General features: G+C 36.4%; 1 protein-coding gene across 1 annotated transcript; it reads right to left on the reverse strand.

The window, feature by feature from the left end:
* Positions 1-166: 166 nt before the first annotated feature.
* Positions 167-11,805, reverse strand: LOC145213284 (solute carrier organic anion transporter family member 4A1-like). The gene is made up of 14 exons (XM_080081547.1): positions 11,606-11,805; positions 10,484-10,615; positions 9,735-10,010; positions 9,098-9,213; positions 8,595-8,688; positions 6,653-6,741; positions 5,705-5,834; positions 4,746-4,918; positions 4,070-4,231; positions 2,825-3,018; positions 2,234-2,380; positions 1,876-1,929; positions 1,259-1,429; positions 167-849 (listed from the first exon to the last, which is right to left on the reverse strand). Exons 1-14 carry the CDS (start codon positions 11,695-11,697, stop codon positions 745-747), a joined length of 1,935 nt encoding a protein of 644 aa, XP_079937673.1. The 5' UTR covers positions 11,698-11,805; the 3' UTR covers positions 167-744.
* Positions 11,806-14,829: the final 3,024 nt, after the last annotated feature.

Below are 14,829 nucleotides of genomic sequence, written 5' to 3' on the forward strand. Positions count from 1 at the left end.
AGAACTTAGAAGACTGTCCAACTTATTCACAGTTGACTTTCGCATGCAAATCCAGCCCTGCGCCATTCTGTACTTTCCGGCTTTGTTGTTGACGTTGGGCACAATAGGTTATCTAAGGTTCACTAAAGTCAAATAGGCAATATACCAGCACACGTATTGTCTTCTTCGAACAACATACGACTTTTGTACGTGCGAAATTCTAAGTAGCCCGTACGTGAGAATACAGGATATGATGCATGTCACAACAACATGCAGCGCAGTGTTACATTTTTTAGAACACAAGTCGCAAATCAGGTTGCACGTTGTAAAGCAAGTAAAGTAATCTAAACAATGTTTGCTGAGATCTACTTACTGAGGCAAAAGCATACATTGAGGTAGTCAATGTTTAGATTGCAACAAAAACGTCTATTGAAATGCAACTTTTATAAAATTATTAAAAATAATTTTGAAGACAAAACAAACAAAAGGTATTTCAATAGACATTGCGAGAGTAACTCAGTTCCAAAATTAGCCCAAAAGGAAGAAAAATACAATTTTAAAGCGATATTTGTTTAACTTATGTTGAATTGTCAGTCGAAGTCTTTAGCACAGGAACCAAAAAAATGAAGAAAACCGCGGTCTTTTGTTTTAACCGAACACCGATTCACAAGCAGAATCATCTAACAATGCTCGGTTGGTTTCGAACGATTTGCGACGCTTGTTGTTCTTTTTGCACCTTCGTCTTCCACTTTTGTAAGCTTTTTGTCACCTGCCAATGTTGGCAGATAGTTCGCTTTCATTAGAACTTTGATTGTTTTTGTGTCTTCTGTAGATAAGCAGGGCAGCGATGTAGGACACAAAAGCGAGAATCTGTAAAGCAGATTATAAAACTTGCTGCCAACGTATATACATTTGTATTCTTCAAATATATACGTCTAGGCTCATCAGAGATCAGACCAACGTAACATTGAACAACTTTGACGACTAACTGTGTAAAACTAACTGACAAGCAAGGGATTACTGCATTAAAATGGTATGGTATTTGTTCTAAACGGTCTAGTTAATTAGACAGGGTAAGCTTATGGTGTTTTTCTGTTACAGTCCGCTGAAGCAACAATCATGAATAGCCTAATGAACTCGGAAACAGTTTGCCTAATTCCCTAAACACGATCACAGTTCAAACATATTTTCCGTTTTGAACCCAACAATACATTCGTGTTTTTAGTAACAGCTGCTTGGACATGACAATTTACAAAAAAGATCAAACTCGTAAACGCACCTTTGATATCAAAACAACGAAAAAGATGTAGAGCCCCATCTGGTGGTTGAAATATCGCCTACATGACGTCACTACTCCGTCTTCTGTGCTCCAAACCGAACAAGCCAAGTCAAGAAGTCGCCCCATGATTATGGGAATGGGAATTCCCCCCAACGCCCGGTTCAGTATCCACTGTAAGGTTAAAAGGGTGAAAAGTTTAAAAATGTTTTCAATACAACTTTACCACCCTGTAATAGTTTTGGTTTTGCCAGCCTATAGTTAAAGCTGCTAACATCATACCTGACGGCACACACACATTTTTCTAAATTTCGATAGGTGGCGTCAAGAGCTAAATTATAAAATTATCAGCTCAAGGGGGAGGGGGTTAGAAGTTTATATATTAAATTTAACTAAATTTTAAAATTACGCCCATATACCCACAACCGTCAGCATTTTTAAGTTTTCATATTTTTTAAATATAAGTTACTTGTTTAAATAGGTATTTCTGCTCTGTGCGCTACCGAGCGAAACTTAGCGTAATTTGCGTCTGCCATGAGGTGGAGTGTTGGTAGATTTTCCAGCCTACTACGATCATATAATGTAAATATATCGTAAACAAGTTTTTAACAAATACAAACCTGCAAACCGACGGCTAAGTGACGGTGACTGAATGGGACGATGCGAATGACGACCTAAGATAGAAAAAGACTGTTTCAAATAAATTAATAACGGCGTTTTGTCGACAATAGTTTTTTACAAGGGGTACAAAGAAGTAATACATAATTGGGATTGAACAAAGAGTGTGAAAACAGCATCATAAGCTAAACCGTATATAAATAAACTATTTTTTGTTGTGTTTCATTCCGAAACATTGTTGTCCCCTACAAATTAAATATACACACAAAGATTTACATAATTTTTTCCCAAATATCTACATAAAATGGTAATTTGTAATTTCTGTTTTGTTTGCAACACTATAAATTAACATGCCTGTACATTTGGGGTCCAACACATAAACGTTCCACAAACTGCAAGAAAAAATAAACAGAGAAATAAAGGAAGATTTTTGCACTGTTTGTCCACACAACTTCCCATAGTGACTGTTTGATTGAAAGTGCTCACACATGAGCAGTTTAAGTAGGTCTAAAAATATATAAAACGTATCATAAACAAACAACACAACCTAAAACGGTCGCAAACATTATCCACTTAGCCAATAGAAAACTTCGTTATTTTTCATTTACCGTTTCTATGTGGCAACAAATATTTACCGAAAACATTTAGTGATGTAATATCTTACAATTCGTCAAACCTGTTTTTGTGTTTTAAAAATGCATGTTAGAAAATTTGTCTCGCAAGATATGCCATTATTCTAATGAAGGCGTTTTGCATGGGACGTCGAAACGTCAATTATTTGTTGCAAAAAGTGCTGAAAGAACATTACTCGTTTATATGTTTGTAAATATAGTTTTAACAAACAACTAAAGCCTTAGACATAGATTTTACGATGGCATGTTTTAATTCAAATTTAATTACATGCAAATCAAGAGAAAGGCCAGTCTTGCGAAAAAGATAAAAGCGTTTTACCTCTCCCAAGTTGTTTATAGTATCGGTGCAGCCTGCGTAACACGGCGAGAAGTACGTGACGTCATTATCACCGCAGACCGGGTTATATACGTCACTGTTGCATCCGCAGTGAAGATTGCAAGACGAGGAGAAGTTGGTTGCTGATATTAAGGCTGATGTTAAATTGTGATAAGGGACGGTCGCTCCAGCGAAACCTGTTATCCAAGGAAATAATTTGTAAGTTTGTGTACGTTTTGGTTTCAAGTGTTATTATCTTGAGTACTTTTATCAATAACGTGGGGCGAGAAATTTAAGTTATCAAACGACAAAATATTATATATTGCTTTAATGTCACTTTTGGTTTTCAATGGAAGCGGGTAGAATAATGGAGAATACTTTTTAAACTCCACAATAGCACAAGAAAAACTATTTTGAGGATGAATAACTTTTAGCATCGTTAAAGTTATCTCTGCACAAATTAAACTCTGTATCCATGCCAACAGAACGGGCATTTCCTGATTTTCGTGCATACAAAACCAAGAGAGTTGGCTTCGCGGGAAGAGGCACCAAAAGGCGAAATAATGAATGAGAATTGTCTGCATGGCATTCTTACCGACAAACGTGATGTTAGGACGTGATTTACTACAGGCTACAAGCTCCTACTAACATATAAGATTGCTATTAATCGAAGATACTTTCCAGAAACGTTACAGATTTTATGGAACAAAGGTCGGCACAAACCGCGTTACAATCGTTTGCCGGTACGTTATGAAAATGTCATCGGAAATGTAGTATGATTTTATTCTTTACACTTAAATGTGAGGCAATGTGAGTTCGCTTGTTACGAACTAAGTGCATGTGATAGCGGCAAACTACGTAACGCAGTTTACTGAATCACCGTCACGATTATTGATAAATTTCCATGCGCCTAATAATGGTTGTTTAACATATTTATTATTTATCGTTCATAGATGACCAGTCAAAAAAAACACACACAAAATCTAACCACAATCTCTAAAGCTAAAAAGTTTGCAGCCCTCTGCCGCAATAATAACTGTTTTACTCCTGATATGAAATGACCAAAAGCTTCATTGATATGAAATTTAAATTCTACAATCATATTATAAATACTAAGTCCTCGGTATCGTAATGTGGACTGTTTGATAACCACTACTCTAATGTGTAAGGTTGTAAAGTTAAAATAATCATCCTGCTCATGTCAGAACTAAACAACATGAGAACAGTTTGCAGGTTTCACATTAATACCTGGTTGAGAACACTGCAGAAAGAACATTCCTCCAGCGAGCAGTGAAAATACAACGAAGAACATACAAAATTTGATCATTCCCTGCACCTTCATGTTGGTTTTTGTGACGATCAAACCTCCAACAGAAAGTCCTATTGAACCTCCAGCCACTGCAACTAAACCTAGAACGCAAATACAAATATGTGGACAATATTCACATACATGCAGAGATAAAAGATATAACCGGGTTTTATCACTCGTGTATTTGAATTGGGTTTAATTTAAGAAGGTAAGATCTGTGATTCTGTACGTATTTTTATGTTTGCTTTTTTTTATTCGGAAAAGCTAGCATTAGTAGTGGGCTACAAAAGACTAAAAGTATTTGGGTGGGCCTCAAGGGGCTTTCTAATTTGTTTTTTCAACAAAAATAGTTTTTCTGTTTTTTTCATGTGATAAATTTACACGTCACTATTATATAACAGAAAAACAACTGTTTTACATAATGGTCTGGATTTTTTTGAACTGGTTTGTGCCCCAGACCCTTCCGATCACAAATCCTAACCCGGTTTTTTATTTCACCTAAGACCATTCAGTCTTGTTCTAACCAAACAATAGTTTTTATGAGATCGGAACGAGTCGTCGAAAGTGTTCTAACCCCGTGAAAAAATCAAAATATAAGTTTGTTTTTGCACCAACCCGTGTAGAAAGCCCCCTCTGCGGCCGAAACTCCAAAAACAGTTTCCAAATATTTTGGAGCAAAACTGGAAAAACCACCGATCAGTCCAGCGTCCATGCAGTTTGCGAAAGTCATGAATAAATAGGGAGGGTTTCGAAGAAGAACCAGAAATTCTTTGTAGAAATTCACAGCCCTGAAAAATAGTTTTGAAATAAAACAACATTTACGATTGTGGTTAATATATTTTATAATATAATGTTTTTCAGCTTTTTGTAGGTATTTGCTCAGCAATTTACCATAGACTTAAAGAAAGAAATACGAATGTAGTATAGATCAGCAAACATAAATAAAAATGTGTATTAGGTTAAACTGGTCACTTATTGTTAACCTGTGCCTACTTTATTGACATAAACTATTAAATGATACACTAAATATACGTTAAACATATTTATAAGCTAAGAAAGAAAAAATGATTTTCCAAATAAAACAACAACCAGTTCATTCAAGAATTATTTAGCAAAAGTTTGGCAAGGAACACCAAATTTATTATTTGAAGCTACTTTTAAAATACTGCCTCTGAGTACTGTACATGTGTCAAGTTTATCGAGGGGCGGGCACGCCCGTTGCTAGATCAAGCATGTGTTTAGGAAAAGACACTACAAGACATTTTATGGAGTACCCCTGGCGTTATGACGTTCATATCGATGAATAATTTCAACACACGCGTATTAATAACTGAAAAATATTTTTTTTCGAAAGTTTGTGCGCTGAAAAGCTTTAAAGGCGTAGAATATTGTGTCAAAATTTCAGTATCGTATCTTTTTTAGTTTTAGCGCAATTGCGATTGCTGACCAGCTTCTCTATGGGGTTGTTATGCCACGTTTTTAAGTTTAAGATTTTCTATTGGTGTTTCAAGGCACAGTTGAAACGCGAGCGTTGCTAGCAATGTCACACACAGCTTTATATAATATTTACCCACCTACTCATTTTCCCTTTGACATTTTTCACTTCTTTCTCATTTTCGTGCGACGTCACATATTTTTCGTTTTCGCGGTTTTTGCGGATTTCTTCCGTCCCGGGAAGATTTCGAGGCATCAGCAGCATGGGAACTAAGAATATACAAAATATTAAGTTTATTGTGTCCACTTGAAGTTTCATTCGTTCTTGTATTTTGGACAAATGTAGCGAATTTTTATTTGATTTTTTACCAAGCTCAGTTAAAACTTTAAATCTTTTTCGGATTTACGATGGAGATTAGGGGCATTTGCTGTACAATAAGAGTATTTTGTTTTTATAATTGTAAAATAATATTAAAGGTAATTGATAACTTACTTAATGAAATTGTAAGTAAAAATGTTTGTAAAAATGCATGTACTGCATTTACGTCATGTGTCTTATTCAAATTTTGGCGCTGAAACAAATAAATAAAAAATTAATTGATTGACTGATTACTGCTAATATTTGCAGGTCCGCATAAATTTCAAGTTATCTACAACTGCTTTTTTGAAACATTTAATAGCATTACTGGCCATGTAACAGCTGTCCCTGTACTACGGGTATTGGTATTGGTTCATGTAGGAGCTACATTAGGTTGTGCATGACATGACTCAAAGGTTTTCGTATTTTTATAATTTCTAGCAAAATTTCAAGCTCCCGCAATCTGGTAAAGAACTCACAGCTCAAAATAGTTTTTGTTTCTTTTTTACCTCGAATTGTGACATTTAACGTCAGAAAATGCGTCCAGAATGCAAAATATCGACACTATGCCTAAAATTGGCGGTTTTAAAGCTTTACTTTGAAAGTGGATAAACGGAAAAATTGGGGCAGGCGCGCCGGGCCATTAGGCCAGTAATCAATGTGGCTTGAATATGCAAGCAGTTTGTGTAAAATAACTGTCCAATATTTCTTAAAATTTTTGTAATATTACCTGAAAAGAGGAATATCAATGTTCCACTTGCGATGTAGCCCGGCCACCAAGCACCGATCCATGATGCGTGTGCTGTTGTTATTGAAACTCTATTAAAAGTATGGCATATTAGCGTTGGTAGAACATATTATAACAAGATTTAATTACTTTGCCCACGATGGTGTCGTTTGTATAACTTACAACTTTATATGGCATTAGTGTCCTTTTTCATAAAAATATAACCTACACCTTTGTGTAAAACCTAAAATGTGCCATTTGTACACGCTTTCACCCAAACCGATTTTATATGATAAACTGCAGACAGTACATACTCTCTCGATCTGGAACAGGGGTTCTTAAACTGGGGGGCTCGCCCCCCTAGGGGGGCGTGAAGGGTTCGCAAGGGAGGCGCAGCACATTATGGCAGCAAAGTTTTCACTTGCAAACAATTGTAAATGAATGCATTGGAATTAAGTCGGCACTGATTTCGAGCTTATTGTTTAAAGTAAACGCTTCATTACTCTGAAATGGATGTCCAGTTGTACTAACCAAACTTTTCTACACTGCGGGCCGGATACGTTTAATACTAATTCGCGCGGGCCGCATAGTTTACATGCCTTAGTGCCGTCTTCTCAAGCTTAGCCCACGAGGCTATTTTTATAGGGGCGCCAAGATTATTATTTTTTTGTCGTTTTAAAAACCCATTTAAAATCTGTCAAATTGTATAGTTAGTTTCATCTTACAAGGAATGTTTGTATATTACGTCACAAGTAACACAATAAGGCATTTGTTTGCGCACAATTAACACTTTTTGTCTTCTCTGTGACGTAATAAACTGGCTTTGGATCAATCCTGGGCGTTGCAATCCTATGAAAGTCGGTAATATTAATTTTACAATTCGTAACAGTAAACTTTCGTAAGGAGTAGATTAATTTTTATCAATAACAAAGTTATCAATACGTTTTGGCCTAAAAATGGGATCGCGGGCCATAGTTTGGTGACCCCTGTACTATATAGTCGGCGGCACATTCTTTATTTGTTCGCAATTTCGCCTTAGAGATTGCCTTGACTTTGAGTGAATCAACAATTTCTGGGCAACATGTGCGTAGTTTACAAGAATACTGGCAACGTGACTCTGTGTGCGCGCAAAAAAAAACTTTTTTTCGCAACTTATCAGTGTTGAAGTGGCTTTTTCTAACGATTGGAACTAACTCGACAGTAGCTTAAGGCGGACCTACGATGTATGTTGTTTTCAAAAACCAAGATAAGCATCATCAGTGCTAACGTTTTTTAGGGGGACGTGAGATTAAATAAATAGCGTCAAGTGGGGGCACGACCGAAAAAGTTTAAGAACCCCTGATCTAGAAGGTCTCATCAGTACATCTGGTGACGGAAGATCTGTCTTATTGGCTGCAACCAACGGCACTCCAGTTTGTTGTGAGTTACAGGCTTGAAAGCCATGTCATACCTATTCTGTTCGATGCCACAACTAGGCACACACCACAGATTAAACTGGCTCGCAGTGGCCAAGCAACTGCTTGAGAACCAAAGTCGGTTTGGTGTCACAGGATCAATGCTAAAGCATCGAGGCAATAGACGATTAGCTGCAGACAGTACTTGGAATTTATATTACTTCGTAACGAAATAGTTTTTAAATTTCTAGTTAAGTAGTGATAATTCATTGGAAAAAAACAGAGATGAAACGAACTGTCGGGTCTCGAAACTAAATCGTAAGCGTAGTCATGCGAGAGATATCCCGATGCAGTGCATGTTCACGACTCTGTTTCTCTAGTTACACGTTTGGCAAGTTTTGAAGCGTATCCCCAAGTTTCATGTCACGGTTGACCGAAATAATAATTTCGTTCACTGTTTCGCGCACGTTAAATTTACTGGTTAGGGGCAAATTCACCTATGGTGAAGATCCTTAGGCGTAAGGAACAATCTTTTCCATTTGAGCACTTACTTTTCACCGATGTTAGTAAAGCATTGAAGCAGCGCACCAGAAACCAAATATCCAACAGCTGGCCCGGTTGCTCCCGTGATAGCGAAGTAGATACCTGTTGTACATGCAAATCAAACTTTTCAGATACGTTTGCCCTTATTTGTTAGTATAACTTAAAGACAGAACTGTCAAAGCTTTCTAACTTTATGCTAAACAGAAGCGGTTGCTTAAATTAGTTCGTTAAATGCCCAGTACTTTCTGAAATCAAACTTTTTACATATCTTTGCCCTCAAGTGATTAGACAGAACCGTCAAAAGCTTTTTAACTTTATGCTAAACAGAAGTGGTTGCTTCGGTCAAAATTAGTTACAGTAAAAAGTAAATAGTTTTCTTTCAATGTCCTGGACTTGTGCCGTAAAGAAATATTGCCGTAGTACAGTATAAAGTAATGAGTTTCCTAATAAACTGCAAAACTATTCAAATCTACCATTTTATTATTATTTCCTAAAAACGTGCATGTCTTACCATGATAGAGGGATGAATATTTTTGAGCGACATTTTCATCCAGGTAGGTCAATCCCAAAGTATAAAGTGCAGCAGCACCACAACCGTTCATGAGATTTCCAAAGTACAAAGCGTATCTAGAAAAAGCATGTTAGGTATATGAATTCAACTGTTCGGTACGTTTAAATAACTTCTATGCTTCTGTTACTGCAGAAAATTACCTGATTTCAAAATAATAAAAAAAGAATAATTTGCGTTTTAACACCACCATACCAAAAAAGCGGTGATAAGTCTTGGAAATTTTGCATTATGCCTGACACTTAATATATCTCTGATGTTATTTCACTCATGTTCATACCAAAATAAAATGATAACTTTTGTAGTAAACATTAAAACTTTCCGCATAAATCAATACATACTAATGGAAAAGTACACTGACATTTCAATATATGTTTTGTAACATGCCATATGGTATGTGGTATTTTCCTTGTGCCAAACACTAATACTGAAATAAAAACAAAAAAATCGCAAAAACATAAAATTTTGCGCAATACTAACGGTACACGGATTTGCAACATGCCATTTGTCACATGGTATTTTGCTCATGCCCAACAGTAATGCCAAAATACAAATATTTTGTAGGAAACATTCCACTTACACATAATTTCTCAAACTCGAATCAGTAGATCTCATTGTGGAGTTGACTGAACAAAGTAGTTCTCCGTTGCTGCTTGAATCCACTGTGTAACTTGGGGCGGCAAAATGGGGTAAAGAAAACACGATACATCCCGACCCCATAAGGATCATGCCCCACCCGATCCAGAGGGGTTTGTGCCCCCTTCCTCCCAAATACATCACAATCGCTGTAGCGAATAGAGAAGCGATATCATAGGAGCTCATCACTAAACCGGATTCTGCACTCTTTAAACCGAATCTGCAATTCAAAACGGAGCTTTAGATTTCCAGCTTATTTTTCTTGCATAAACCAAAATAAGTATTTCCTTTTTATCACCGCCTCATTTATTCATAAAATTAGAAATACCAACAAAGTGTTGGCGTACCTATGAATTGTTATCGTTCCACTGGGACCAAATCAAACACTAATTAAAAGTATAAAAACAAATGAAATTGATGCCCAACTAAAAATACCCGGACTAATGTGGTTTTTGTTTGATTCAACAGTTTTACACAAGCGATTTTGCGAGGTTTGTTTCGTTAATTCTCGTTCAGTTTAGTTATATTACAATCAAATTAACAAAACGCTAATGCAATGCACAACTACTATTCAAACATTTTTTTCTACATGTAAGACATGCAATTTGGCGATGGTGTTGATTTGTTATGTATTGTTTTGATTAACATTTGACTGAAATGATTCACACACACTAATAGCTGCGAACGTTTTACCGCTTCTCAATCGTTGTGAGGACAGAGTTCATCATCCCGTTGATTACAAATCCCTGGAAAAATCCAAGACACGACATAAAGAAGAGGGCCCAACGCGGGGTGGCAAAGCGTTGAAGAATCTTTAACGGTTGCCTGTTCATAAACAGAAAATTAGTTGGGAACACTATACACGGACTTGAAAAGTAATTTAATCATAAACATTACTGCCAAGGTACTGGTGTATATAGAATACATCATTCAGACGTTCCAACTTCCAGAAATCTCTGTTGTCATCATCAGTGCAGGTTGATGATGAAAACAGAGATTGTCGAAACGTCTGAACGATGTATTCTATATACACCAGTACCTTGGCAGTAATGTTTATGATTAGAAAGTTAGTTGTTTTGTGTTTTAATAGGGTTGTTTTTTGTCCAACCAAACTTATGTATTTCTTGAGTTTTATGACCATCTTACTGCATTCATGTTCTCATGATGTTTTCAGGGGTCGGGTATCAGTTTTTAGTGTCTTTACATCAGTCTTACTCCACGACTTATTGGGATTTAACAACGTTCTTCTTGTCATCCCCATAATTAGAATATTACTGCAGATTTTAGTGGAAAATTTACATTCATTTTTTCTAGTACTTCCGTTTAAGGAAGTTTTGTGATGTGTAACTTTACAAGGGCTGCTACATGGTCATAAGATACTATAAAGATACTATTAGATTACTATTTGGTTATAAGGTGCAGGGTGACTATACATGGTTATAAGGTAATGTGAATTTTTTTCTAGGTAAACCCTAGTTTGGTAAACAATACCTTTGTTTTAAGATTCACATAGATTTTTTTGAGTCGAACACTTTAAAACATTCATGCTTGATGACTTTATCAGTTATATTCACTACCGTGATTTTCAGTAAAAGTAAATTGAGAAACTAACAGGCACATTAGCATATTCTGTGCAGTACAGTGTCATGTACAGTTTTAAATTGTGTTGTGGTAATTAGACTGTAAAATGTCGTTATTTAACCATTTGGGTGGGAGGTGTCACAATATTTTTAAACTATAAAAAAGGCACCTTGCATTGAAAAAGCTCATAAAGATGCCCTAATTAGATAATTGACAAATACAAAATGAACAAACCGTTTCTTTCCTGTACAACATCCGTAATCAAGCTGCATACCACATAAAGTATCCTCGACATCCACTGGTTTTTGTTTTATTTCAACACTCATAATGTGGTTCTATTTACAATTGCTTTGGCTCAGAAGGTCTTAAGCAGTGAAAGAATGTTTTTGTTAATCCCACTCTGATTTCAGCTACAACAGTGATGTTTTTCTTTTGCCAAATGACGTACGTATATGTTTTGTAAAAGAAAACCTGCAACAACAAATACGTAAGAAATAAATTTGCACATTATGAATTTATGAATGATTTTAAACTTAAAAAAATAAAAACATATCTCGGAAAACAATTAAGCTTTGTTTATAATTTAGAGACCTTACGACGTTCAAAGAACAAACAACGTAAATCATTTCCAACCTAACACCGTTTAGAGAACATCACTGCCATTTAAGAATTTCAAAGCGAAATTCTAAATTTTATCTTGAGATTCTTTCTTACCGTAACACTGACTAAATCAGAAAAAAACAGTTTCCACTCAAACTAATCTCACCACGTTGGAAATTACGGCCCGTACAAGATGAATAACATATATCCTTGCAAACAGCTCAGCTATATTCCTAGTTTTTAGTTACAGCTTGCTATGTTCAGAGCATAATAAACCTATCGTCTCGCAGACATACAAAATGTTTCGTATTGACCCGAAAACAAGTAGGCTACAAAAAACTTCCAGTGCGAAACACCAAGACAACCTAACGTGGCTATAGAAACCGGTGACGAAACCAATGACATGCATCCGTTGGCGTCAAAACAAACTCTCTGCATTAAAACAGGCTGTGTTTTGGAAAGATTTCGTGACACAAAGCACGCAATAAGCAAAGGCAGATTCCTCTAAAACTACGCAATACAGAAACAACGTAACACTTTGCGTTTTTCCACTTAAGTCGTTTTTGTTGTTGACAAATAAGTTAAAGCAAAAGTCGCCTATAAGAAATTAGGACAAGGGACAATTTTGCATGAACTTATGTATGCAGTTGATAGGTGAATGAAAACTCTTTTAAAACACTGTACGGTAATATACTGTTGTCAAGGCACCTCAAATAATGTTATATTTCTAATAACTCTATTCCTCTGCTAGTAATAAACGCAACTAACCTTTCATAGTACTATTTTAGGTATCTAAGCTTCTCTAAGGACGGTAGCTGACTGTTCTGTCTTTTTACCTGCAGCCTATTTTGCGAGATACAATAAGTCAGCACACCAATAATCTCATCTTTAACTTAGAGACTACAACTTTATCACTTTCACAGCTACGCCCTCTTGCTAAATAAGGAAGGTATAGGCAGATTGTATGCGTTAGGGCTAACATTTTAAAGAAGTGACCTATGTTGGCAAAGTTACAGGCGTCGGATTTGCACAACCATTTTTGTCACGAGCTCTTTACAGAGAAATGTCGATCGTGAGGCTTCAACTTTAAATGCCCCAGAGTACTGGTGCGTTTGAAGCATGATTACTATTACAACACAAGTTACGAAGTAATTAACGTGTTGATTTCTATTGCAAGTGGAAACTTCTTAAAACACACAGAAGTGCTTCAAACTCAAATAAGCCGCTTGAACAACTAGATCTGTGAGGTTTTTTCAGAGCAGTTAGCGGCAAGACATTGGCAAGCGTAGCCACATTACATCAATTTAGTTTGTTGGGAGTGACAGGCTGAAAAGCCCCGCATCACCTTATCTGTTCGATGCTGCACAATTTTTGACACGTGCTGTCTCCAAGTTTACAAATTTACTTTCACGTTTAGGATTATGAGAAAACTAAAAAAAATCCATTTGAATCTCAATTTGTTTGAACTTTCAAAACACTATAAGTAACTTTCCATAACGACGTCAGAGAAATGAGCCACTTCACGAAAAACTTCACTTCCCATGAAGCGGCCTTAAACTGTGACGTAGCATAGTTTTAAAATTCACTATTTTGAGCTGACGTCACTGTTGACATTAGCGACATTATTACATCTTGAATTTAAATTCCCATCTTGCAGGAAATGACGTCATGCTTTGGCGGAGTTGACGCGAGACAACGAATTACCACGCAGATGTGTTTTACAGCACTTAGTTTGTTTACTTATCCGATGTAAACAAAAAACAAACGTTTTCACGCATGTCATGCAGAGACATTTTATAGGTTGCTAAAATATAAATAGATGCGACGTAATGAACAAATACGTCATTTTTCGTTGTAATCGTTTAATGGCAATACGCAAAAAATCTACTTTGTGGGGTTAGTCCTTAAACAGATATAACAGCTTTCTGTCATCACCAAACATATAATTTGCTGGTTGTAATCTTTATTCATGGCAATACGTAAAAACAAATCTAGTTTGTTGGGTCCCGTTTGTCCTTTAAACCGGATAGAAAAACCTTTCTGCTTTCACAAAACATTTAATATGCTCGCTGACTGCAATCTTTATTTATTGCAATTTGACAGAAGACAGACAACATGTTTTCATCTTCATACACATGTTCGTATTTGCTTGTAGATAATCGTGGAAGGGAAAAAGAATCCGGGGATGTCCCTAAAGCAAAACACAGCCCCAGTAACACTTGAGGCGGTAAAGATTAAAAAAGAAGCCAAACGTTGGCAGCAAAGAGATCAAATAAGTGGGTAGAACTACTAACGTAAGAACTGGCAGTAGCTAGGTTTGGGAATTTCCGCTGGGTAGCGCAACAGAATATAGGCGTTTACGGCGACAATAATTGCTGAGTCAGCATGTTGCAAATTGCTGTATTATTGTCACCATAAACGCCTATGCTCCGCTGCGCCACCCAGCGGAAATTCCCAAACCTAGCTACTGCCAGTTCTTACGTTAGTAGTTCTACCAAATAAGTACATCAGGACGACAGAGAAATCTATTAAAGACACAGGGGGCAGTAGAGAATACAATAGAGAACTTATTTTTGCCGCCCAGCCACAGAATTAGTTACGATATTCGCTTTTCTATTGAACGAAATACGTTTTAAAACAGTTTTTATCTGTACTGTAATTTCTATGAATATTGAACAATTATTATTATAAACTTATTATAAACACTGTTTTCCGAACGTTCACGTTTTGATGTGTGGCGTAAGACAGTTCCCAACCAGGGGGGAATTCCCCACTAGGGGGGAATTTTGTAATTTCTAGGGGGAAATTTGTGTCACAATCTTAATCTCTTACTGGTTGTCTGTGCTATGTGTTATTGC

The sequence above is a fragment of the Phallusia mammillata genome, chromosome 1, assembly GCF_965637545.1.
Source record: "Phallusia mammillata chromosome 1, kaPhaMamm4.hap1.1, whole genome shotgun sequence".
In the NCBI taxonomy this organism is placed as follows: Eukaryota; Metazoa; Chordata; class Ascidiacea; order Phlebobranchia; family Ascidiidae; genus Phallusia; species Phallusia mammillata.

Coding starts and splice junctions, on each gene's coding strand:
- LOC145213284 (XM_080081547.1), bottom strand. CDS start 11,697: ATGAGTGTTGAAATAAAACAAAAACCAGTGGATGTCGAGGATACTTTA. Junction 8,689..9,097: donor ATATTCATCCCTCTATCATG/GTAAGACATGCA, acceptor CATGTACAACAG/GTATCTACTTCGCTATCACG. Junction 2,381..2,824: donor CTATAAACAACTTGGGAGAG/GTAAAACGCTTT, acceptor ATATATTTTTAG/ACCTACTTAAACTGCTCATG.